At 41.4% G+C, this 25,203-nt stretch overlaps 1 protein-coding gene across 1 annotated transcript in view; it reads left to right on the top strand.

Moving 5' to 3' along the window:
• The window catches only part of adamts6 (ADAM metallopeptidase with thrombospondin type 1 motif, 6), a 240,192-nt gene that overhangs the window by 114,257 nt on the left and 100,732 nt on the right, over window positions 1-25,203 (top strand). Inside the window, exons 8-11 of the mRNA XM_067995733.1 lie at window positions 229-272; window positions 1,726-1,831; window positions 10,813-10,959; window positions 15,605-15,746. Coding sequence (XP_067851834.1) covers window positions 229-272; window positions 1,726-1,831; window positions 10,813-10,959; window positions 15,605-15,746 — 439 coding nt within the window. The remainder of the gene's footprint in view (window positions 1-228; window positions 273-1,725; window positions 1,832-10,812; window positions 10,960-15,604; window positions 15,747-25,203) is intronic.

Here is a 25,203-nt window from a genome sequence, read left to right as displayed (position 1 = left end):
AACTTTTTTAACTGGCAGATATCCCATTGGCTGGAAGCCAGGTCCTGTAAGCGTGCTGTTCACATCATTCTCACTATCGTGCTGAAAACGCCAATACTAGCTGGCAACAGATAATTGCACCGATCATCAACTATGAGTGTTAACTATGCTATGTTAATGGAACAGCTATATAAAACAAAACAATATTTTATATGCTACTGAATTCTTCACAATTTTTCCCCCTCGTAGATATGACATCTGCACCTATAAAAACAAGCCTTGTGGAACCCTGGGTAAGTTTTTACTGCTACAGCTAATGAATATTGTTTCCCAGTAGTTCTTATTGATCCATTAACTTTTTATTTTGATGCCAATTTGTTTTCCTTAGCCCTGAAAAGATAAAGCAGTTTATTTTAGATTTTTTAAAGTCGCCCTTTAGGATTACTCAAGGTTTAAATTAGGTGAAGCACTGTTCTCTTTTTCTTTCCTTGCAGTAAGCTTCGTCTTCAAAAAAAGTAGGATTTCTATTACATTTTTTCTCAACTTGGAGCACTATATAAATATAATTAATATATGTGATAAGTATCTTTGTTTCCAGTAATGCACTAGCAAATATATTCTTGTATCACTGGCCCTTTTCATATGATGTGTTTTTTTCATGGTGACTACTGTTGTACCCTCTCCTCCGTCATGCGTTATCTTCAGAAGACTACCATGGTTGACAATAACAAATCTTATTGATACATTGAGTTTAACAGCACTGTGACTACTTCTATTTTGCCTACAAAACACATAAACAAAAACACATTTACTTGGGGTTCATGTGATGTTCACAAATTTATGAGTGCAAATTTGTAAAATTACTCCATGATGCATTCTGGGTTCTTGACTATGTTGTGATTTGTAATGTGCTCCAGCACAAATGTTATGTGATATTTATTGCATGTGATTTGAATATAATTGCAACACATAATCTGTCACTTCTACCAATGGTAGAAATTATACTATAATAATCAAAAACTGCCGACTGATGTTTTATAACTGTACAGTTTGCTCATAAGCTTAAATTACACTGGCTTCTATGATGTTTAAATGCTCCATTGCAAGTCATACATTGTATAAAATATAGAAGGCACCTCCTGGTCAGACACTGTATTTTTCATCATATACTTAATATTTTCTTATGCTTAATTCATTAATTAAAAAAATTGAAGGATGAATTCCTCACTGCAACTCTGAGCTCCCTCAGACCTATGTTTCTTCTTCCATTTAGAAAACAGTGTCACGTGACAGAAATTCAAATGTGTTAAGATAACACTTACCTATTTCAACAATTTGCTGCAAAATAAACAAATTACTATTCCAAAATAAATTGCCTGACAAAAAAGTACATTTTACTTTTCGCTAGGTAAGAATAGAAAAAAAAATAGAAATGTTGCTTTTAGTTCCCTCTTCAGGCTCAAGTTTCAGGTGGTCCCAAGTTACCAGAAGTAAATTTATAAATCTAACCCCTAGTCTAGACGTTTTCCAGCACTGGCTGTAACTCAAAAAAAAATTAATGTCTGGCCTGTAAAGTGCAATTCCCTCCAGTGAGTTTGCAAATGACTATAAACTTAACCCTGTGCCAATTATTCCTTCTGTGTACGTAGGTTATATATAAAAAAAAGAACCTAAGCATTTATAACAAGAGTATTTAAGACTGAAACACCTTGGCTTGACCCTTTGTGTCTCCCTCTGTTTATTCAGGCTTGGCCTCAGTGGCTGGAATGTGTGAGCCTGAGCGAAGCTGCAGCATCAATGAAGATATTGGCTTGGGTTCAGCATTCACAATTGCACATGAGATTGGTCACAAGTGAGTGAATTAAAAGTAATCCCTATTCCCAATTTTAAAATGAATTCTTTGTATACGTTTGCCAAGTTCACAGAAATGCAGTTTTAGTAACTTGAGGTGATATTAGTTTATGAATCCTAACTACAAATGTCAAAGAAGTGATATTTCCCCTTGTTGTGCCTCCTGCCTGTAGTACAGTAGCTGTAAATATATGTTTGCTTTAAAAAAAAATAAAGTGACAGTCATTTTTTAAAATAAGGTAATGCTTCATCTTTTTGTTTCCCCCCCCTTTTCCAATTGGCTTTTCCCACACAGTGTATTATTGTTTTGCCTTCTGCCAATAGCACTCCGGACTGACCATTAAGAGGTGCACAAGAACAACTCAAGGATAGTCTTAACTATGATTTACTTGGGGGAGTGATTGGTCTTCAGTTTTAACTTTCCCCTATTGACATGGTTAAAATTGGGAATTCCTAATTGTGAAGGGACTCAGGCAAGAATGCACATCCCACCACTCTACTGCATCATACATTGTTGCAATGATGCACTGCACACCACGCCACCCAACTGATTTATTGTCTGTACGTCAAATTTAAAGATAGCTAGCTGTGCAGTTTTTATCAGAGGAATTGTTAGATTAATATTTACTTGTTAAGTTTAGTAAAGGAGCTGGCATTGTTTGAAAAGGAGAAGATGCATGGAACTCTTAGTGCATGAGTGATCGCACCCTGAAAATTGCTTCAACTGGTGGGCTAACACAGGTCTGAATAGCCAAAAACTACTGCTGCTGATAAAGAGGGAGGCCTCCTATTCAGTGTGTAGTAGGTGATGATTTTTAGAAACTATGCTAGAGGCAATATTTTTGTAAAAAATGCTTATTTTTTGTGATAAACCCATTTTCAGCTGTATTAATAAAACTGCACCAGGTTACCACTCTTAAATACATCAAGGAATACTTTCAAATGCAAAGAAAAAAAAACAATTACGTTCTATTACGCTGCCGGATTGTGTTGGTTCATGGAAGATTTTACGTTTGTGATTATGCAAATACAATTTAGCGGAAACTTGAATTGTAACCTAACCAGCGCAATTTCGGGCGCATTTTGGCTGCAATTGCCCGATTGCGCCCAAATCGGAAACTCCACCCCATGTTTTCAAAATTTACTATGTTACACACTTTCTAACCAGTCCATTGCTTTCCACAGCCTATATTAATATATTTGACTCTAACTGCTTGACATTTTGCTCTCCACAATGTGGCGCATCATGTGGATGAGGGGGAATTATCTGGTTGTGAGAGTTTTCTTTATCTGAATGCCTTCGCACAGGCAACAATAGAGAAAATAACCCCTTCCCCAACCTATTATTTCTTATGGGATTGCTTCAGTGTATAAATGTAGGGAAGGTTTAACACTCAAACCTTTCTACAATTTTTTCGTACATCGCGGATAAAAATGGTTTCCACTCCCTTACCTCATGTGCAAACACAGGTCTATTCAGAAATTTAATATTGAAAGCAGCAGTCACAACATTACCCTCAGCTTGTATTTATGAAGAAGGGTAAGGGTTAAATATTTTCATTCTAAAATTTGGCATGTTGTAATATTTAAATTATGGGGGTGATTTTAAACCTCAAGAACGGGCGGGTTGGGGGCGGGTGGGAGTTGAAAATAGTTGTTTCATGGGTCGTGACCGCAACCCGGCTTTATTTCCGGGTTTAACGTCAGCGTGTAAAAGTACAGGCTTCCCACTGGGAATGCAAAGTCTGAAAATTTTGCGGTTGCGACCCAAAAAACAACCATTTTCAACTCCCACCCGCCCCCCAACCCACCCGTCCTTGGGGTTTAAAATCACCACTTACATTTCTACTTGCCCAGTTTTGCATCATTGTGAAAACTGGCAAATTTTAGAAAATATTACTAATATTTCAAAAGCAGTTTAGTGTCTATCGTTGATAAATATTATCAAATGGCAGTTCTAACAAACTGGAATGAGCATCTAATGAGTGTTTCTTGAAATGCCAATTCACTTAAAGGGGAACTACCTTCGTGATATGTTTACCTGAATTAGTCAAAATCCATCGTTGTGCAACTTCCAGATGAGGTTATTCCAACTAATATATTTTCTCCCCTCCCAACCTCCTGAAAATATTAACTCCTAGCCTGGGGTATGGCTCCACAGTTGCCAGTCATTCATTGTTCTTGTGCGAACTTCAACAGTTGAACCTAATCCCTCTCCACCCAACATCCACAGACTCACATTTTTAGCAGGGGTTGCTGTATAATGATAAGGAGAGGGAACCGCTTTCCCCACTCTAACACAGTGGCACTGAGGCCAATTTTAGTGTCCCAACCACTACTCAGACTGAGATAAGCTAACTCAACACAAACTGATGATAAAACCTGGGTCTTTCCTGGTTAGTATGGCTGAACTACTCACTGGGAAACTTTCTAAATCATCAGGGAAGTCCCACAACATTTCCTTTAAAAGACTTTTTCATTTCTGTTGTGCATATTTCAAGCAATACGTTTTTGAAAATGTAGGGAATCTTGATAATTTTAGTCAATGAAGCAGTTTCACTATTTAAGGTATAAGTTATACACTGCTACACCATAATCACTGCATTCTAACCAAATCATTTTTGGGAAATTGGACAGAGATATCTTGAAGTGTGCCAAAAAAGTGTGATTTTGCAAACCGAACCATTCATGCTGCAGTCACGTATTGGGTGAGAGTCAGTTTATGTTTAAATATTTGACTTTTCCCATAGGAATGAGTTAAGTCTCTTCCAATTTCCTTTCTAACCCTAGTCTACAACTCAGCTCAGCTCAACTAGCTCAAATGGCGCAGTGAGCATCGCCTGCTGGTCTCAAATGAGCAATGACTTGCTTGTAAACATCAGCATAAATTATTGCTCCCCGCTGATTGTGAGAGATCTCATGCATAAATGAGTTGCAGGCATTTACATTCTGCTTCCCAGGTGATATGCAGTGCAGTGATGTAAAAACTGGTTGTGATTTAAGCAGACAAGTGTTCCTCTTAAGCCAAGAATCCTACTAAAGACAGCAAGCAGAATAAGAACATAAAGCATGGAAGAATAAAATGTCACCCGTCCTATCAAGTTCATCCCTGGCACAGATCATGTACAATCTGTCCTCTTATTGACTTTACCCCACTTATTTAATCTCCTAGGGAAACATTCTGTAAAACTTCTTCCTGACACCCACAGTAATTGAGCAAAACTCCAGATTTTCTATCTGACTGTACATTATTCCACTCTGACTCATTGGCTTTCCACTGCCAATGTGTAAGTGAGTTGTTGTGTGTTACTTTCTTCCCAAATGATGAAGTTCAGGGTGCAAGAGCTGCTGTGATTAGACAGACTTGCAGCAAAGTGGTCAACACAGAGTCAGGAACGTCAATATGTAGCAAAGGCCTCTTTTCTTCCAAGGGTGTTACTAAAATGCAATGTCCAGCGCAGCGAACCCTCATCATCTATAATTTGGGAATTGTTAGATGCAGAGAAATAAATCCCATTACTCCATAGTAATGAAGCACCTTTCTTACAACAGCACTTTTAGGGGTTGAAATCCATTTAGGCCTGTCGCACCGCAATAGTCAGATCGTCCGTTTTAAGTAAATTAATATTGGTCCACTCACTCCACCAGTGAGTGGCCCGAAAGCAAGTCCCAGGAGGGGGTGGAGTGGCAACAGGAGTAGGGGGTGAGGGCGCAATCGGGATACTGTGGAGTCGGGGGTGCATCCTGCTCCCCCTGGCTCCACAGCAACGATGTATTACATTTTTTTGTAAAACACCTAGCCACCGCTGAAGAATCCTCAGCGCAGGCCCGATGCCTGTTTTAGGCGGCCGTCGGGGATGCCTGAGAAATGGACCGAACCATCGAGTCGGATGTTTTTCAGGTGTACTTTGGCCGCGAGACGTTGGTCCCTGAAATTGGCCCTCATCGCTCCCGTAAAACCGAATATCTACCTGATCAATGCTGCTTCATTTCTAAACCATCGGATCTTCAAAAGACTATTTTTAACAAAAAGATACATGTTCACACGCTCACGCACACTCCAAATATTTTAATATGTACTAGGTATAACCCCCAATTACTTCCTCTGCCATTCCCTACCTAACATGTTTCTGATGCCAGTTCAGTTTGCTTTTCTACCACTCCTATTCGTTTATTTTTGTATTTTTTTCCCCAAAATTTTCTCCACTGGTCAGAAGACGAATCTTTTCACCCCGCAGATGTCTCAAGACTCCTGGTTGACTCAGCAGGCTGGGCTGACCTTAAGCAATGTGGAAAAGATCCCAGCCCTCCTGCACAGTTTTCCATCCTCACATCTTGCCACTCCTTGTTTGAGTCACCAGGAGGAGGCATACTGGAGTGTTCTGCCAGTTTTTCCTCCCTCTCCCAGATGACTTAAAGTTATTTTTTTCCAGAGCAGTGGATACGTGAAATAGGCTGCCAGCTAAGGCACTTAATGTTTAAAAAAACGTGATTAATTTATAGTTAGGAACCTTGATGTTTATTGGACTAAGCATGTATAGAAATGAGCAAAACCTTTTCAAAGGAGATGAATTGGGTAGAATCCATGACAGAACAGGTTAAACAAGGTCTGTGGAACAAAGATGCTTGATGGCCCAAATGTTCTTTCCTCACTCCATGCTTTCTTATGTTCTTGCAACTTGTTCAAGTCTGGCAGGTTCATCCCTGGGAGAAGTGTGAATGAGAATGTCATTCAGGAAGCTTAGTTCTCCTAGTTGAGAATCAAACATGATGGCATTTTTGCTACTTATCTCACCCCTGTTGTGATGCTCCTGTTCTCATTAAACCCTGAGCATGTCCTCAGACCCAGTAGGGATCAGAATAGCTCTAGTGGGTCACATAATGGAGTTGGTGCGTCACATAATGGAGTTGGTGGGTCACACAATGGAGTTGGTGGGTCACATAATGGAGTTGGTGCGTCACACAATGCAGTTGGTGGGTCACACAATGGAGTTGGTGGGTCACACAATGGAGTTGGTGGGTCACACAATGGAGTTGGTGGGTCACACAATGGAGTTGGTGGGTCACACAATGGAGTTGGTGGGTCACACAATGGAGTTGGTGGGTCACACAATGGAGTTGGTGGGTCACACAATGGAGTTGGTGGGTCACACAATGGAGTTGGTGGGTCACACAATGGAGTTGGTGGGTCACACAATGGAGTTGGTGGCTCACACAATGGAGTTGGTGGCTCACACAATGCAGTTGGTGGGTCACATAATGGAGTTGGTGGGTCACAGAATGGTGCTGGTGGACTCAGAATCAGTAAATAATCACTCAGCAGGTTGCCTATATCTGAGGAAGGGCTTAATTTTATAATAAAGCTCTCGCTGTCGATCAGTTGAGCATTTTCTAGTTAAAATTTATGCCTCATTAAGCAAAGGGATTTTATGGCACCAGAATGTCATGTTGTATCAGCAAAAAGATTCTAAATTACCCAGTGGATATTCGCTTAACAATAATTTATGATGTGAAAGTCTTCTTGGTGCCACATAAAACATTTACAGGTGAGAATGAGAAAAACGCTTGCATTTATACTCTTGTTTCCTTTTAAAAATATTTACATTTCAGTATTTCTAATATGATACTATTCTCACAGAGTTGGCTCCCATCAGAGTTTGGGGTCTTTGTTATTAAAATATAACCACCTTAAATATTGTTTAATCCCTTTTGCGCAGCTACCTGTGAAGAGAAACTATTGAATCCATATATTGAATTATCTGAGTGTCTTTGATGGAAATCCACTAACAGTTTTTCTAAGCAGTGAAATGGATAGTATTCATGGTAAATAGTAATATTTGGTGTGTATGTGGCTAGGGGAAAAACTTCTTAAATATTCCTAAATGCCCGTTTCCCTGAATGACTGTTTACAAAAGCAGACACAATCCTCACCACCTTGAATCTATATCAGACACTGACTGCGCTGCTTCCGACTTGCTGCGACGCATTTAAATGAGTTCTCTAGCAAATTTTGACGTACATTTGCCACTGGAGGACCAGGGAGCATCATGGTCTAATTTATGGCGCTTGTCGCCAATGTCACTGTTGCAGCAAATTCCGGACTAATGGCAAAAGCCAGCTCAATCTAATTAAAACTTTATGATGCAGTATTATTCACAGTTTTCATAAATATGAGGATCCTGTTGCTCTAGATACCTAGATCACTAAGTCACTGCCAGACTTCTTAGTGTGCTGGATACTTACAGAGAATTACATAGAATGTACAGCACAGAAACAGGCTATTCGACCCACATGTCCATGTCGGTGTTTATGCTCCACAGGAGCCTCCTCCTACCCTTCTTTATCTAACCCCATCAACATTTCCTTCTATTTCTTTCTCCCTCATGTGTTTATCTAGCTTCCCCTTAAATGCATTATTGCTAGTCACCTCAACTGCTCCTTGTTGTAGCGAGTTCCACATTCTAACCAGTCTCTGGGTGAAGAAGTTTCTCCTGAATTCCCTATTGGATTTATTAGTGACTATCTTATATTTATGGCCCCTAGTTCTGGTCTCCCCCGCATGTGGAAACACCTTGTTTACGTCTACGCTATCAAACCCTTTCATAATTTTAAAGACCTCTATTGGATCACCCCTCTGATTTCTCTGGTCTAGAGAAAAGTGCCCCAGCCTGTTCAATCTTTCCTGATAGGTATAACCTCTCAATTCCAGTGTCATCCTTGTAAATCTTTTTTGCATCTTCTCCAGTGCCTCTATATCCTTTTTATAATATGGAGACCAGAACTGTTAACAGTACTCCAAATGTGATCTAACCAAGGTTCTATGCAGGTTTAACATAACTTCTCTGCTTTTCAATTCTATGGCCTTATTAACCTGCGTCGTTACTTTTAGTGGTTTGTGTATCTGTACTCTCAGATCCTTCTTCTCCTCTACCCCATTTAGACTCTAATTTTTCAAGCGGTATGTAGTCTCCTTATTATTCCTACCAAAATGTACCACCTCATACTGCCTCGCTCACCTGTCTAGGTGGTTATTTTGCTCTGATTCTACTGTAAATTTAGTAGCCAGACCTTGTTATTGTAAAGCTTTAGCTATAGTACTGTAACAGGATTGGATGAACTCTATTGTTAAAAAAAGGCTTAATATATACTATTTGGGGTAGATTTTCGTCTGGGCCCACAGAGGCAGTGCGCACCTAAACAGAGAGGCTTGAGGATTGCCAAGAATTGGTCCTTGAGCCTCATCTACATATTCGGGGCAAGCAGCCGGCACCTATTCCGCCTCCACAGGCAGCTCACTCAATGGGGAAAAATCAATTTTGAGCCGTCCGCCTCGCCAGGTGCAGCCCTCAGTTAAGTCCGATCGCGATGACCGTGGAGTTGGGGAAGCACTCCTGTTCCTCCTGGCTCGACAGGAAGGTTTTTTAAAAAAGAAGTGATTTGAAAAAACTGAACCCGGCAGGCCCATTGCCTGCTGCACGCATGGTGAATTAATTTCGGTAAGGGGCACTTCAATACACGTTAGGCCTCTCATTTACTAACGCCTGATTTAGACGGCCACCCGGAGCACCTAAAGAATTAGCCCATTGAATTTAGCAGTGGACCGAACGCCTGCGCAGATTGGGCACAGGCCACCCACTGCTAAATTTGTATGCGATGTGCCCATTTTATGCTCGGAAAATGAGCGCAATTTACCAATTTTTAACCCTTTATGTTTATGCTTGTGGACTGCTATCTTCCAAATGCCTCAGCTGGATAGACAGTACTTCACTTGAAAGTCTCAGGTTGGGTAGGGGGTATTAAAGTAACCATTACATAATATTTTTTTTAAATTACATGTATGATAGACATATGTACAGTAGTAATATGTACTCAATATCACTTGAGAGATGTTCCTCATTCATGGAATGAGCCAATTTTCTGCTACCCGTTATATATCATGGCCTGGAGTTTCCGCTTTGAGTGCAACTGGTATTTGGACACAAATTGCACCCAAAAATTGGGCTGGCGCAAATTAGGCCGAGAATCATCGAGTTTCCGCAAAAATCCATTAACATAATGACAAACGTAAAATTTGCCATGTAGCAACTCAATTTGGCAGCATAATCGTCTATTTTTCAATAAAATATATTCATCGATGTATTTAAGACATGTATTTAAGAGTGGTAACCTGGTGCAGTTTTATTAAAACAGCTGAAAATGGGTTTATCACTAAAAATAAGCGTTTTTAATAAAGGTGTCCATTCCTCTGCCTTTGACTACCCTGAATTAAAATCACTGAAAATGACTCAAAAAAACTATACTGAAGCATTTATTGTTTTCATTGATGTAGACTAGTCGGTTCCTTAGTAAATTAATATTTTTTAGTATTTAAAACCATTTAAACCGTGGCTACTAGTGCCTTTGCACCTAAGAAAGCTACTTTAATTTTAAAAGCTTCTTTGAACAGACGCAGTCTGCGCCATCAGCGGAAACTCACCATCTTCGTTATTTTGAGCGGGGAGGCGTGGCCAGTTTTGTGGGCGGGGCCGGCTTCACAATTATTTTGTAAGCCGGCGCAAAAGATCGTGGAAACTCGAATTATGCTGGGTATAAATTGCGCCCGGTGTAAATCGAAATTCCTCCATGCTTTGCGGTGAAAAAGCCAACGCAATCGAACGGACACTGTGGGCCCATCTGTTTATCCCAGAACTTATGCTAAATTCTACTTTGGTTGTGAAGGAATAAAAATAACAGAAAGTCCATTAAAGACCACTGACTGTTTTAATATGAAAGAAGACCGGCATAGAAAATGTTTTGAGAATAAATGCACATCAACGTACTTAATCAAGAGGAGTCACATCTCTAAATGGAATTTTGAAAACCTCCCTGTGCTGAGAGTGATGCTGTGTGTCAAGACACTCAGTGCTTTGAATGTCAGATGGTGACATGATAGATAGTTGTCTGGTTGCACATTGAGCTAATACAGTACTTCTTTCTTGACAGTTTCGGCATGAACCATGATGGAATTGGAAACTCCTGTGGGACGAAAGGTCATGAAGCAGCAAAGCTCATGGCGGCTCACATTACTGCCAACACCAATCCATTCTCCTGGTCTGCGTGCAGCAGAGATTATATCACCAGCTTTTTGGAGTAAGTGCCCAGCAGCACAGCAAATTAGAAATTTATAATGAAAGTAACCACTATATTTCCCCACAAATAAATATACAATTAATTGATATTATTGGACTTGCAGCTCTCTGAAAGGTTTGTATGTGCATATAATTTATATATAGGTTTTGCTAAATGTGCTTGATTTTAAAGTAAATGATTTATTTGAAGCTTGTTGAGCCAAGTCTAAAGTAAGCACAGATTTGTAAGAATGCAAACCAGCTGATGAATTCTTAATTATTCTCCTTTTAGTTTTTCCTTATTTTGTTGCATTGGCTTTTTCAGTTAAAGATAGCGATGTAACCATTTAAAAATAGTGGTCATTTATTTCCACATACAGCAAATGCCCCCACAGGAGTTTGAGCTGTTTTGCTCATGTTAGTTTTGATTTATCCTTCACATTGCTACCATGTTTAAACAGAACGAGTTAATTAACTAAGATGTGGTTCTGGGGCTGGGAGTAGGTCATAGGATATGTCCAATGCACCAAAACTACCTCAATATTGCTTGTTATATTTTCTGTTGTGTATTTTGTGGAGCATAAATGATTTGTGAGGCTCAATTTGGGTTTTTCTAATTAATTATTAATAGTGGTGCATCTGTAAAAATAATGCTGGTTGTCCAAGGCACTCGGGCTCCGACTCATGCACTCATACTCCCATTGGTTTTGATCACTGAAGAAAATACAGATCATCAAACTAGTAAAAAGGCTCCGGCTCCAAAATGTTAGTTTCCTCCATCAGCCAGCGGGAGCCTGGGAAGGGATGAGTTATAACGGCTTATTCTGTACTGCTGACACGTGGAACTGATATACCGTGTATAAATAAAATCTTACTGCTCCTGAGGGGCTTTTATGCAAGTTGGAAGCAAACTGGGGGGTAATCACTGATTTTTCCAACCTGGAAAGAAGAGTGGTTTTGAGGAATACTCAGATCTGTGTTTTAACACTTGTCCACTCACTCAAGGCCATTTTGTTTTCCCAAAGTGGAAAACCCATCAGAATACTAGCGACCTGTCCTTAATAAGGCAGCACTCCAGGGGCACACAGGCAGGGGCAGTATTTAATATTTTTTTCCAAAACATACTATTTGGCCCAAAACTTACCCTGGTGATCAGATGTCTTTCTTACACAAAATGAGATGCAAAAAAATGGAACCCTACGAGTGGTGAACTTAAATATTTAAATAATGAGCTAACCACCTAAATATAAAATAGCTTATTTCTGTAAGCAATAAGGCTATATATGCATGTCCACCTGAAAATTGATTTCATAGTTTTATCTTAATACTTTGTCAACCAGAGGAACTAGTTCCAAATACCGAAAAAGTTTGCAGGCGTGACAAGATCAGCCAAGGTAAGGCTACCCACCATTATTTTATACCAAGTAGTTGGGAAAAATATGTGTGACGCAAAGGGGGTGATTTTAAACCCCAAGAACGGGTGGGTTGGGGGGCAGGTGGAAGTTGAAAATTGTTGTTTTTTTGGGTCAAAACCGCAAAATTTTCAGACTTTGTATTCCCAGTGGGAAGCCTGTACTTTTACGCGCCGACATTAAACCCGGAAATAAAGCCGGGTTGTGGTCGCGACCCATTTTCAACTCCCACCCGCCCCCAACCCACCCGTTCTTGGGGTTTAAAATCACCCCCAAAGTGTTTCCTCCCATTAAAGCTACTTTACAGCCCTTTAAACTTACCATGCATGGCCACGATGTAACAGGGAACAATTGACTCACTGCTTTTCTGCTTGCAGGAGAAAACAGCAAATAACAGAAGGGAGTAGACACTCACAGAAGGTGGGACCCATAGCCTGAAGTTTTTGTGCATTTAAGGAGGTGGAGCTGGAAATCATTGCCATGGAGTGCACAGTTGGAGTAGGGGAGGGTAAAGTTGAAGGCCCCAAGCTCAGGACTAATAATCTTCTTATATTATTTCTTCTCTTGCTACTCACTCACTCATTCCTGCCCCCAGGCATACATTCAAACATAACACTACATCATCCAGTGTATTACCATTTAAGTAATGTTTGAAGGACTGTTATGCAGCTAGCATTGTAACACATTTTCCTCCTCTGTTTTTGTAGGTGCCTCACAAGAACCAACCACAAGTCCAAGTGCATCCCAAGAAGGCAGCAGCCTGCTTCACTCATTCCACTCATTGCAAGCACTAGCACAGGTAGATCCACCCCACAGGATTTGGATAGTCATTTTGAACCAGCTTAATTACAGAGCACAAGTGAGCAGTTGGTGGTTGGTGGCAGCTGAGGAGCAGGAACCTGGTGGCTGGAGCTTCAGCTCGTGCCCTTCCTCAGCTGACGAGCCCAGGGATCCCTGAGCTCTTAGGGCCTCCACATAAAAGAATGCTGTTATCTGAGCATCAACATTTTATGCAATCATTTGAGAGTGTCAAAAACACTCTGCAAGGTCTGGCGGTGAATGATGGACTCGTGCTGTAGCGTATAACTGCTTAAAAGAACTGCAGTCCACCCTGGAACGTGTGGCAGCAACAGGGGCACACTGCCAAATACTGAATTCCTAGGCTCTGCTGGAACATCCTTCATGAGTGTTCAGACTGCTGCCATGGAGGCCTTGGACTCCAGTCTATAGCAGATTCTCTTATCCAAATTCAACATATTGATTGATCTGATGGAGAGAGCCACGAGTCAGGATTTCACTCTGCTCATAGCTGTCGAGAGGCCTGCTCCCATGCAGGTCAGAGACATGCTGCAGGAGAGACTTGGCTGGAATAGGCACAGATGAAACTGCTGGACTCTGAATGACGCTACTTTGGCTCATTCAGCCACCGCCCCCCCCACCCTCCAAAACAGACGTTGGATGTAGAACATGGAACATACACTTTCATCGAGGGGGAGCACTGGGGTAAAGAACACTGAGCACTTTTGCACTGAGCACTTGTATGGCAATAAATTAGATTTAACTTCTTATCACTTCGTCTTGAACGTTTCTTTCCACTGGAGCAAAGTAAGGTGCCAGCAAATGCCGCCTTTCATCCTGTACCACTTAAAGCTTGAAATACTGTCATTGGGGCGCTTTCAAAGGAACCCAGAGTATTCATTTTATATTGACTTGACAAACAGTACTGGATTCTGCAGCTTGGGGTCAGATGCATTGCCGCTCCCTGAGGTGGAGGCAAAGTTGGAATCTTGGGAAACACTTTAAAATCTGCTGAACTCTTGGGAAATACATTCTTTACCGTTAATTTCTTGGTGATATTGAAAACAATGATTTGACTGTTTGTCTAGTAACAATAACCCCCAAAAAAGCTTCTTAAAGCTAGTCAAAATCTAACCAAAAATTCTAACTAAAATGCTTGTGTCCCTTTAACAGCTGCCTTCTGCATGCAGTTTATCTATAATAGACAGAGATAATGCTGGGAGTGCCTCCACCCAAAGATTGGGAAATACTTTGGGGCATCGAAAGTCCCTCATTTGCATTTCAGATGAAGCCCTGACACAGAATAGCTTGTTCCACATGTTGCTTTTAGGCTTTTGCGCTATATAAAGTACCTTCATAGATCTTTGGTAGGCTTCTGACCTTTGGTAACATTAGTCATACCTGTTTCATTGTATGTGATGGGGGGGGGGGGTTTGGGTTCAGGAACTGTGTAGCATAAATCTGTATAAAGTCTGCTCTGAGTAGTTTAGTTTTTCATAGTGCAGCTGTGTGTTTTACCTTTAGTCTCACTTTTAATCATACAACCAGATGTAGGTATGTTTTGATTGAAAACAAATAAAGGAACCTTTTTGGCCAAATTAAGATTATGTTCTATATAGTCTGGAAAATTGTTCCACATGTTCCTTGGTTCTGGTGCAATTTTTACCCCTATCTATCACGTCTGGAGATTATGCGGATGTTAGTGGATAAAGTCTTCTGTGGTATACTATTTCCAAACCTCACAAATTAATGAAATTCAGTACCATCGTCATAAGGTAATAGAGAATCACAATTTTAAAAAATGTTGGCATACCATGATTTTATTAACGGTCTTAATGAACTGATAAAAGAAATAAACATTGAAGTGTAACATAATAATGCTTATTGGGTAAATTGAAATATATTAAATCATTTATGTTTAAAAGGAAATTAGTCAATTTAATATTCAGTTAGAATAATGGATATTTGGGACTGAATGAATAGTCTGTAAGCTAGTTGAGCTTCTAGACAATTTTATAAAATGCATAAGAGAGTCTTGAGTGGTTTTTTAAGATCCTTTGAACCATGAAATTAGATTGCAGCCTTAAATTCACTCGCTGGTGTCTAGTATTTTAAAAAATGGACCCTTTATATTTTTTAAAGTTATGAATTACAGTTTCTGTTTCTTACCATCATCAAAACAATTCTCGTTTCTCACTGGTGTGTGTTGTGACATCCACAAGAGAGTATTGACCAACTTTGTGACTCCATTACTGCAATAATACTATCCAGAAATTATTTCTTGTGCATTACATGTCTTTGATGAAATCTGTGTCAGTTAATAGGAATAGGATGAAAAGAAATAGCATTCAAAGTTAAAGTGTATCCTTTTGAACATTTGCTAGATGTATAATTTAAAAAACATTTTTTTGGAATAGATCATTTTTTCACATTGTAAAATCCTTCAATTTATAACAGTTCTGGGCGTGGAACATGTCTGGATAACGAACCACCAAAACGTGATTTTCTTTACCCAACGACAGCACCGGGCCAGGTGTATGATGCTGATGAACAATGTCGGTTCCAGTATGGTACCACGTCACGTCAGTGTAAATATGGGGTAAGACATCTGAATCCTAATGTTGTTCCATTGCAGTCTATCCTGTGTTTCACCAATCCACTAACACTGTAATGGCCACTTCCCCCCCAACCCCCCACCCGCCATCTTATGTACCATGCAAATGGAAAAATCAATTTTTACTCTCCCCTTTACACTGTGTTATACTTTTGTGATTAGATTTAAATGATTGTGACGCACTAGTCTTTACATTTTCATTAATTTTGTTGTTAGTATATGGGAGGAATAACCGCATGAAACACACATGAAGGTAAATAGACTTTCCTTCTACATGGGCCATGCACCATCCCTGAGATGAGAAGGTGCAACTGACCTGCCATCAAGTTTCTACCTGTGCTATTCTTGAGTCAGATGCTAACAGGTACCCAAGAACCTCTTGGACTAAAGGTCACCTATTTTCCCACTCTTGATATGGAGAAGCATCTGACCTCTGCTTGATATCTTCATCCACAACATGGTCAAGACTGGAAACATACCATGTGGGAATCACAGGCACAAACTTGTGTTCTATTATTCCCGAACACCGAAGCATTTTTTTTCAAAATTACAACGGTGACTGCACTCCTGACCCTACAAGACTGGAGTATGCTTTTATTTTAACAATCATTTCTTTTTGGCAGATTGGATCTACATAAGATGAGCCTCTATTTTCTAATTGGCACTTTTTTAACGCCAGCAGTGTTAAAATTACTTTGATCGGAAAACCTAGGCTATAGTGTCTTTCTCCCTGAGTATGGAAGAGGGAATCCTGAGCACCAATAAGATTTTCACAAAGCTGATCTTATCTGTGCACCGGATGCCTGTTGCACAGTCCAGGAGGGAATCATTTTACAACATGATGGGCAATTTGTACTTTATTACCCAACATATTCTTCTGTTTATGTTATGCATTACACTGATCAAAATCAAATAGTTGAAAGATTGAAACATAAAACTGATGTTTCCATCAACTATGAACATACCCATCTCTTCAACTAAGCTTTTGGACATCACTCTCAACCTCTCCCACTTCAGCTTGGCATTCCTTCCTTTTATTTCCCTCTGTGCAGCACGTTGAGACATTATTTTCTATAATAAAGGTGGTATATAAATGCAAGTTGTTGTTACATAGATTAAATCACCACATGTTTTCTGTACTGCAGTTCTATCGTAGATTACAGAATACATTACATCTTCAATCACATAAAGTTTCTCACAATATATTTAAGAAAAAATATTCTCTAGCTGAGCTGAACTCTCTGCTTTCAGTCATCTGTCAATGCAATATAATAACTTATTTTAATTCTACTGTCATTTCTTTCTCCCTTTATTGGTTTATCTGAATCATGCAGCATTCCCTGACCAAAAGGAGAGGCAATCTATTTGTAAGCATCTACAGGACACATGAAACAGCAGACATTTGTCCTCTGATTTTTCCCTCGCTCCCTGTGGAGATGTGCCTAACCTGCACTTGGTTGACAGCTAAGAGTATGCAGGATGATTGTCCCTTTTGCTTTTCTCTCTCTGTTGAAAAGTATTTGGACTCTGCTTGGTACCTCACAATGATAGCGAAATCTTCTTGCTGCAGTCTTACTATGTGAAGAGTCATGGCCAGACATGAGCATTCTACCATCCTGTAGTGCAGCAAGTTGGATTTCCAATGCGGGGCATCCCATGCTTGTCCTCTCATTGTATACTTTTTGTTTAGACAATGTTTTTGTACTTGAGAGATGTGTAGCTGCTCATTGGTATTTTGGTATAGGTGCAAGTGATTTTGCTGCATATTTGTATCTTCTAAGTGGTGAGCTGGCACAATATTGTAATGTGCTGTGCTACTGGGTAGTAGGATTTCGGTTCGTGGTTGTGTTTACCTGCAAAGTGACTTCTCATTATTATGAAATGACGAGGAGGCACCAAATGCAGCTTAGGCCCATCTCTACAGGGAGCAAGAGAAAATTAGAAGATGAATCACTCTAGGCTGCTGTCACATGTGTCCGAGTAGATGCTTGCAAAGAGATTGCCTCTCCTTTTGGTCAGGGAATGCTGCACGATTCAGAGAAACCAATAAAGGGAGAAAGAAATGACAGTAGAATGAAAATAAATGATTATATTGCATTTGTTTATTTTTGCAGCACTTAAAGTTTTGAGTCTGTAAGAAAGACCAGACTTCTTTAATGCATCAAGTCAATGGAGCTTTACAGGCTTAGGCCATTGGAAATAACTGAAAGTTCAATGATGGCTGCCAGGACAACCATAAATATTAATGTAAAGTTTCAGGTGCTGCAGACAGATAGTACTATGTTCTTCATAGTGATGTAATTAAATTACTGTTGAAAAAATAGCTTAGAGCACATTTAACAGAATAAAGCTCGTTGGTGTAAATGGAATCTATTTTATTTTAAAAACTTTTTCATATCTTGAGGTAGAAACAGCGTGGGCAAAAAAAGGACAAAAATGCATCCCTCTCCAACTCTCCATACTGAACTATTCATATAGGGAAGCTACTTAAAAATCTGCACTTTCCTAGTAGATGCTTTCTGCAGGGCTATAAGAAATGTACTCAAAAATTGGTTTATTCAGACTCTAATTGTATAGCATTTTAACCACAGTGAAAAACACAATTGCATTTTGCAACTAATGTTCGCGAATGCAGCTTATTAAATCTTTTCATCTTAATGGATACATTTGCTTATTCACTTGCTGCATTTCTGTTGTATTTTATATATTTCTGGATCATGATTTGTAAAAGACTTTGAATTGTATTGTTTATGCTTCAGCAACAAATATGCTGTTAACATCACGCTAAATGCTAGAATGGGAGGGCACAATTTACACTATTCTCTAAAAGTAATATGCAATTCTCACTTTATGAATTTTTTTTGAAATTGTACAGTATGGTTGGTTGCTGCTCTCGTGAGACACTTTTATAGCTTGTGGTCACCACAGTCCGGGTCATGGAACAGCGATCTAAGTGCACTGCTCTCCCGCATTAAATGGTTTGCATGTGGACTGGCTGCAATCTTAATCCCAGTAACCTTTGCACTCGCAGCTGGCAGTGACGTGCTGCCACGCTAGCTTGCACAAAGTGCTGGCATCATGACATCATCAACAAATGACGTTGTGATGTCTGAAACATCAAGGGATTCATTCTGTGGTCATTTTGAATGGATTTTGAGTGCAGCCACCGAGTGTCTCAGAAGCATATGCACCCAGTGAGGACATTAAAGCCAATGGCGGCTCAATGAATCATGACATCAGTGCGCATACTGGCCTGGAGTTTCCTCCTTGGACACAACCGGACGTTGCACCCGAAATGGTGCCCAATGTTGCGCCCATTTTGCCAAGTTGAGTTACGCCCAAGTATCCCCCCAATCTCATTAGAATACGCCCGAACCTTAAATGGGCATAAATCAGTGTAAACAATTGGGCCGCAAGGAAACTCCAAGCCCACATTCCTTCTTTGAGTCTTAAAATTAAAAGTTTCAACTCATTTAACCATTATTCATGCACATCAGCCACAGCATGTTTAAGAACGTGCAATCGGGGAAGCTTTTCAATTTTTAATGTGACTTCTACTTCGTGTAAAATGCATTCAAACAAACAGATAATATAGAGCAGGCTTCAGTGAGGATCAATTTTTAAAAAACACTCAAAAAAATTGCATTTGGAAGACCAGAAAATTGACTTTGTTTCCTGCTGTGTCTGAAATGTGGAAGCAATGTTGAGAGACCCCTGAACAAGAGCAATTGTAGGATACTCACATTTGAGAGTCGGGGGCGTGGTCAGTTTTGTGGGTGGAGATTTATTTGGAAAGAAGGTTTGATAGACACATGTAAAAGACCGAGGAGACTTGGGCGTATTGTTGTTGTATTGCACTTACACCCAAAATTCCATGATCTGTTAAGCCATGTAATTGGCTTGCGCCCAGATTACATGTGTATCTGTGCGCTGATATCATGATACTGGTTTGAAAAGGAGAACCTGAACACAGTTACTAAGATTCCAGATTTTGGTACGGCTAACTTTAAGGGGATGAGACAGAGACTGACGACAGCAAACCGGTCAAAACTGTTCAGGTAAAACTACAGATGAACAGTGGGAAGTGTTCAAAAAATAATTTTTTTTTTATTCGTTCACGGGATGTGGGCGTCGCTGGCAAGGCCGGCATTTATTGCCCATCCCTAATTGCCCTCGAGAAGGTGGTGGTGAGCCGCCTTCTTGAACCGCTGCAGTCCGTGTGGTGACGGTTCTCCCACAGTGCTGTTAGGAAGGGAGTTCCAGGATTTTGACCCAGCGACAATGAAGGAACGGCGATATATTTCCAAGTCAGGATGGTGTGTGACTTGGAGGGGAACGTGCAGGTGGTGTTGTTCCCATGCGCCTGCTGCTCTTGTCCTTCTAGGTGGTAGAGGTCGCGGGTTTGGGAGGTGCTGTCGAAGAAGCCTTGGCGAGTTGCTGCAGTGCATCCTGTGGATGGTGCACACTGCAGCCACAGTGCGCCGGTGGTGAAGGGAGTGAATGTTTAGGGTGGTGGATGGGGTGCCAATCAAGCGGGCTGCTTTATCTTGGATGGTGTTGAGCTTCTTGAGCGTTGTTGGAGCTGCACTCATCCAGGCAAGTGGAGAGTATTCCATCACACTCCTGACTTGTGCCTTGTAGATGGTGGAAAGGCTTTGGGGAGTCAGGAGGTGAGTCACTCGCCGCAGAATACCCAGCCTCTGACCTGCTCTCGTAGCCACAGTATTTATATGGCTGGTCCAGTTAAGTTTCTGGTCAATGGTAACCCCCAGGATGTTGATGGTGGGGGATTCGGCGATGGTAATGCCGTTGAATGTCAAGGGGAGGTGGTTAGACTCTCTCTTGTTGGAGATGGTCATTGCCTGGCACTTATCTGGCGCAAATGTTACTTGCCACTTATGAGCCCAAGCCTGGATGTTGTCCAGGTCTTGCTGCATGCAGGCTTGGACTGCTTCATTATCTGAGGGGATGCGAATGGAACTGAACACTGTGCAGTCATCAGCGAACATCCCCATTTCTGACCTTATGATGGAGGGAAGGTCATTGATGAAGCAGCTGAAGATGGTTGGGCCTAGGACACTGCCCTGAGGAACTCCTGCAGCAATGCCCTGGGGCTGAGATGATTGGCCTCCAACAACCACTACCATCTTCCTTTGTGCTAGGTATGACTCCAGCCACTGGAGAGTTTTCCCCCAATTCCCATTGACTTCAATTTTACGAGGGCTCCTTGATGCCACACTCGGTCAAATGCTGCCTTGATGTCAAGGGCAGTCACTCTCACCTCACCTCTGGAATTCAGCTCTTTTGTCCATGTTTGGACCAACGCTGTAATGAGGTCTGGAGCCGAGTGGTCCTGGCGGAACCCAAACTGAGCATCGGTGAACAGGTTATTGGTGAGTAAGTGCCGCTTGATAGCACTGTCGACGACACCTTCCATCACTTTGCTGATGATTGAGAGTAGACTGATGGGGCGGTAATTGGCCGGATTGGATTTGTCCTGCTTTTTGTGGACAGGACATACCTGGGCAATTTTCCACATTGTCGGGTAGATGCCAGTGTTGTAGCTGTGCTTGAATAGCTTGGCTAGAGGCACAGCTAGTTCTGGAGCACAAGACTTCAGCACTACAGCTGGGATGTTGTCGGGACCCATAGCCTTTATTGTATCCAGTGCACTCAGCCGTTTCTTGATATCACGTGGAGTGAATCGAATTGGCCGAAGTCTGGCTTCCGTGATGGTGGGGATATTGGGAGGAGGCTGAGATGGATCATCCACTCGGCACTTCTGGCTGAAGATGGTTGCAAACGCTTCAGCCTTGATCTTTTGCACTCACGTGCTGGACTCCGCCATCATTGAGAATGGGGATGTTTGCAGAGCCTTCTCCTCCCGTTAGTTGTTTAATTGTCCACCACCATTCACGACTGGATGTGGCAGGTCTGCAGAGCTTTGATCTGATCCGTTGGTTGTGGAATCGCTTAGCTCTGTCTATAGCATGTTGCTTCCGCTGTTTAGCATGCATGTAGTCCTGAGTTGTAGCTTCACCAGGTTGGCACCTCATTTTTAGGTACGCCTGGTGCTGCTCCTGGCATGCTCTTCTACACTCCTCATTGAACCAGGGTTGATCCCCTGGCTTGTTGGTAATGGTCGAGTGAGGAATATGCTGGGCCATGAGGTTACAGATTGTGCTGGAATACAATTCTGCTGCTGCTGATGGCCCACAGCACCTCATGGATGCCCAGTTTTGAGCTGCTTGATCCATTCTGAATCTATCCCATTTAGCACGGTGGTAGTGCCACACAACACGTTGGATGGTGTCCTCAGTGCGAAGACGGGACTTCATCTCCACGAGGACTGTGCGGTGGTCACTCCTACCAATACTGTCATGGACAGATGCATTTGCGACAGGTAGATTGGTGAGGACGAGGTCAAGTAAGTTTTTCCCTCGTGTTGGTTCGCTCACCACCTGCCGCAGGCCCAGTCTGGCAGCTATGTCCTTCAGGACTCGGCCAGCTCGGTCAGTCGTGGTGCTACCGAGCCACTCTTGGTGATGGACATTGAAGTCCCCCACCCAGAGTACATTTTGTGCCCTTGCTACCCTCAGTGCTTCCTCCAAGTGGTGCTCAACATGGAGGAGGACTGATTTATCAGCTGAGGGAGGACGGTAGGTGGTAATCAGCAGGAGGTTTCCTTGCCCATGTTTAACCTGATGCCATGAGATTTCATGGGGTCCAGAGTCAATGTTGAGGACTCCCAGGGCCACTCCCTCCTGACTGTATATCACTGTACCGCCATCTCTGGTGGGTCAGGACATACCCAGGGATGGTGATGGAAGAGTCTGGGACGTTGGCTGAAAGATATGATTCTGTGAGTATGGCTATGTCAGGCTTTTTCTTGACTAGTCTGTGGGACAGCTCTCCCAATTTTGGCACAAGTCCCCAGATGTTAGTAAGGAAGACCTTGCAGGGTCGACTGGGCTTGGTGTTTTGCCGTTGTCATGTCCGGTGCCTAGTGGTCCGATGCCGGGTGGTCCGTCCGGTTTTATTCTTATTATGACTTTTCGTAGCGAGTTTTTGCAACTGAGTGGTTTGCTCGGCCATTTCAGAGGGCAATTAAGAATCAACCACATTGCTGTGGGTCTGGAGTCACATGTAGGCCAGATCGGGTAAGGGCGGCAGGCTTCCTTCCCTAAAGGACATTCGTGAACCAGATGGGTTTTTACGACAATCCGGTAGTTTTATGGCCATCATTACTGATACTGGTATTTTAATTCCAGATTTTTATTTAATTAATTGAATTTAATTAATTAATTGAATTTAAATTCGCCAGCTGCCGTGGCAGGATTTGAACTCATGACTCTGGATTTTAGTCCAGGCCTCTGGATTACTAGCCCAGTAACATAACCACTATGCTACCGTACCCGGTTTTTAGCTTAATACAGGACCAATAAATAGCCCTAATGGGCAAGAGCACCACTTACCAAATAAAACGGCCATGGTCGACAAAAGAGGTGAGAGATGATATGAAACTAAAGGAAAGAGCATACAAAAGTGCAAAGATTAGTGTAGATCCAGGGGACTGGGAGAGATATAAAGAACAGCAAAGGAACATAAAAAAGACAGTAAGAGCTGCAAAAAGGGAATACAAAAAGAAACTTGTGAGGGATATCAAGATTAACACAAAACGTTTTTGCAATTATAATCGAAGAAAAAGGGTAGTTAGGAGTCGTGTTGGCCCTTTAAAAACAGATGTGGGTAATATTGCAAATGAAAATAAGGAAATGGTAGACTTGTTGAATAATTACTTTGTGTCAGTTTTCACAGTAGAGGAAGAGGATAATATACCTAACATTCCAGGGAAATTAATAATGAATCAAGGACTGGTACTCCCTAAAGTTAACGTAAGCCAGGAAATAGTACTAGCAAAAATAATGGCAATAAAGATCCCCAGGACCTGATGGTTTCCACCCCAGGGCTTTAAAGGAAGTAGGTGAGGAAATTGCAGATGCTTTTAGGCATAATCTTCCAAAGCTCTCTCAATTCAGGAATAGTCCATTTAGATTGGAAAATTACAAATGTAACTCCATTATTTAAGAAAGGTGAGAGAGGGAAATCAGGAAATTATAGACTTATTCGTCTAATATCTTGTTAGTCATATTAATGACTTGGACTTAGATGTACAGGGCACAATTTCAAAATTTGCAGATGACACAAAACTTGGAAGTGTAGGAGTGAGAAGGATAGTGATAAACTTCAAGAGGACATAGACAGGCTGGTGGAATGGGCGGACAAGTGACAGATAAAATTTAACGCAGAGAAATGCGAAGTGATACATTTTGGTAGGAAGAATGAGGAGAGGCAATATAATCTAAAGGGTACAATTCTAAAAGGGGTTCAGGAACAGAGACACCCAGGGGGTATATGTGCACAAATCGTTGAAGGTGGCAGGGCAGGTTGAGAAAGTGGTTAAAAAAGCATACAGGATCTTGGGCTTTATAAATAGAGGCATAGAGTACAAAAGCAAGGAAGTTATGTTGAACCTTTATAAAACACTGGTTCGGTCACAACTGGAGCATTGTGTCCAATTCTGGGCACCGCACTTTAGGAAGGATGTGAAGGCCTTAGAGAGGGTGCAGAAAAGATTTACTAGAATGGGCTCCAGGGATGAGAGACATCAGTTATGTAGATGGACTGGAGAAGTTGGGGTTGTTCTCTCTCCTTAGAGCACAGATGATTGAGAGGAGATTTGATGGAGGTGTTCAAAATCATGAGGGGTCCAGACAGAGTAAATAAAAACTGTTTCCATTGGTGGAAGGGTCGAGAAACAGAGGGCACAGATTTAAGGTGATTGGCAAGAGAACCAAAGGCAACATGAGGAAAACTTATGCAGCTAGTGGTTATGATCTGGAAAACACTGCCTAGGGGGTGGTGGAGGCAGATTCAATCGTGGCTTTCAGAAGGGAATTGAATAAGTACTTGAAGGGAAAAAATTTGCAGGGCTATGGGGAAAGGGTGGGGGAGTGGGATTAGCTGGATTGCTTTTGCAGAAAGCCGGCACAAGCTCGACGGGCCGAACAGCCTCCTTCTGTGTTGTAACCATTCTATGATTCTATGATATCTGTCGTGGGGAAGTTATTTAAATCCATAATCAAGGGCAGTGTGACTGAGCACTTAGAGGAATTTGAGCTGATTGGAGAGAGCCAACATAGATTTGTAAAGGGTAGGTCCTATCCAAAGAATCTAATAGAATTTTGTGAGGAAGTAACTAAAGTAGTAGACAGGGTAATGTCTATGGGTGTAGTTTATACGGACCTCCAGAAGCCATTCAATAAGGTTCCACATCAGAGACTATTAGCTAAAATTAAAGCTCATAGAATTGAACGGAAATTAGTGACCTGGTTAGGAGATTGGTTAGGCAGTAGAAGACAGAGAGTAGGGATAATGGGTA

This window comes from Heptranchias perlo, chromosome 1 (genome assembly GCF_035084215.1).
Source record: "Heptranchias perlo isolate sHepPer1 chromosome 1, sHepPer1.hap1, whole genome shotgun sequence".
In the NCBI taxonomy this organism is placed as follows: domain Eukaryota; kingdom Metazoa; phylum Chordata; class Chondrichthyes; order Hexanchiformes; family Hexanchidae; genus Heptranchias; species Heptranchias perlo.
The sequence above is the reverse complement of the archived record's forward strand: the minus strand, read 5'-3'. Positions and strand labels throughout refer to the sequence as shown.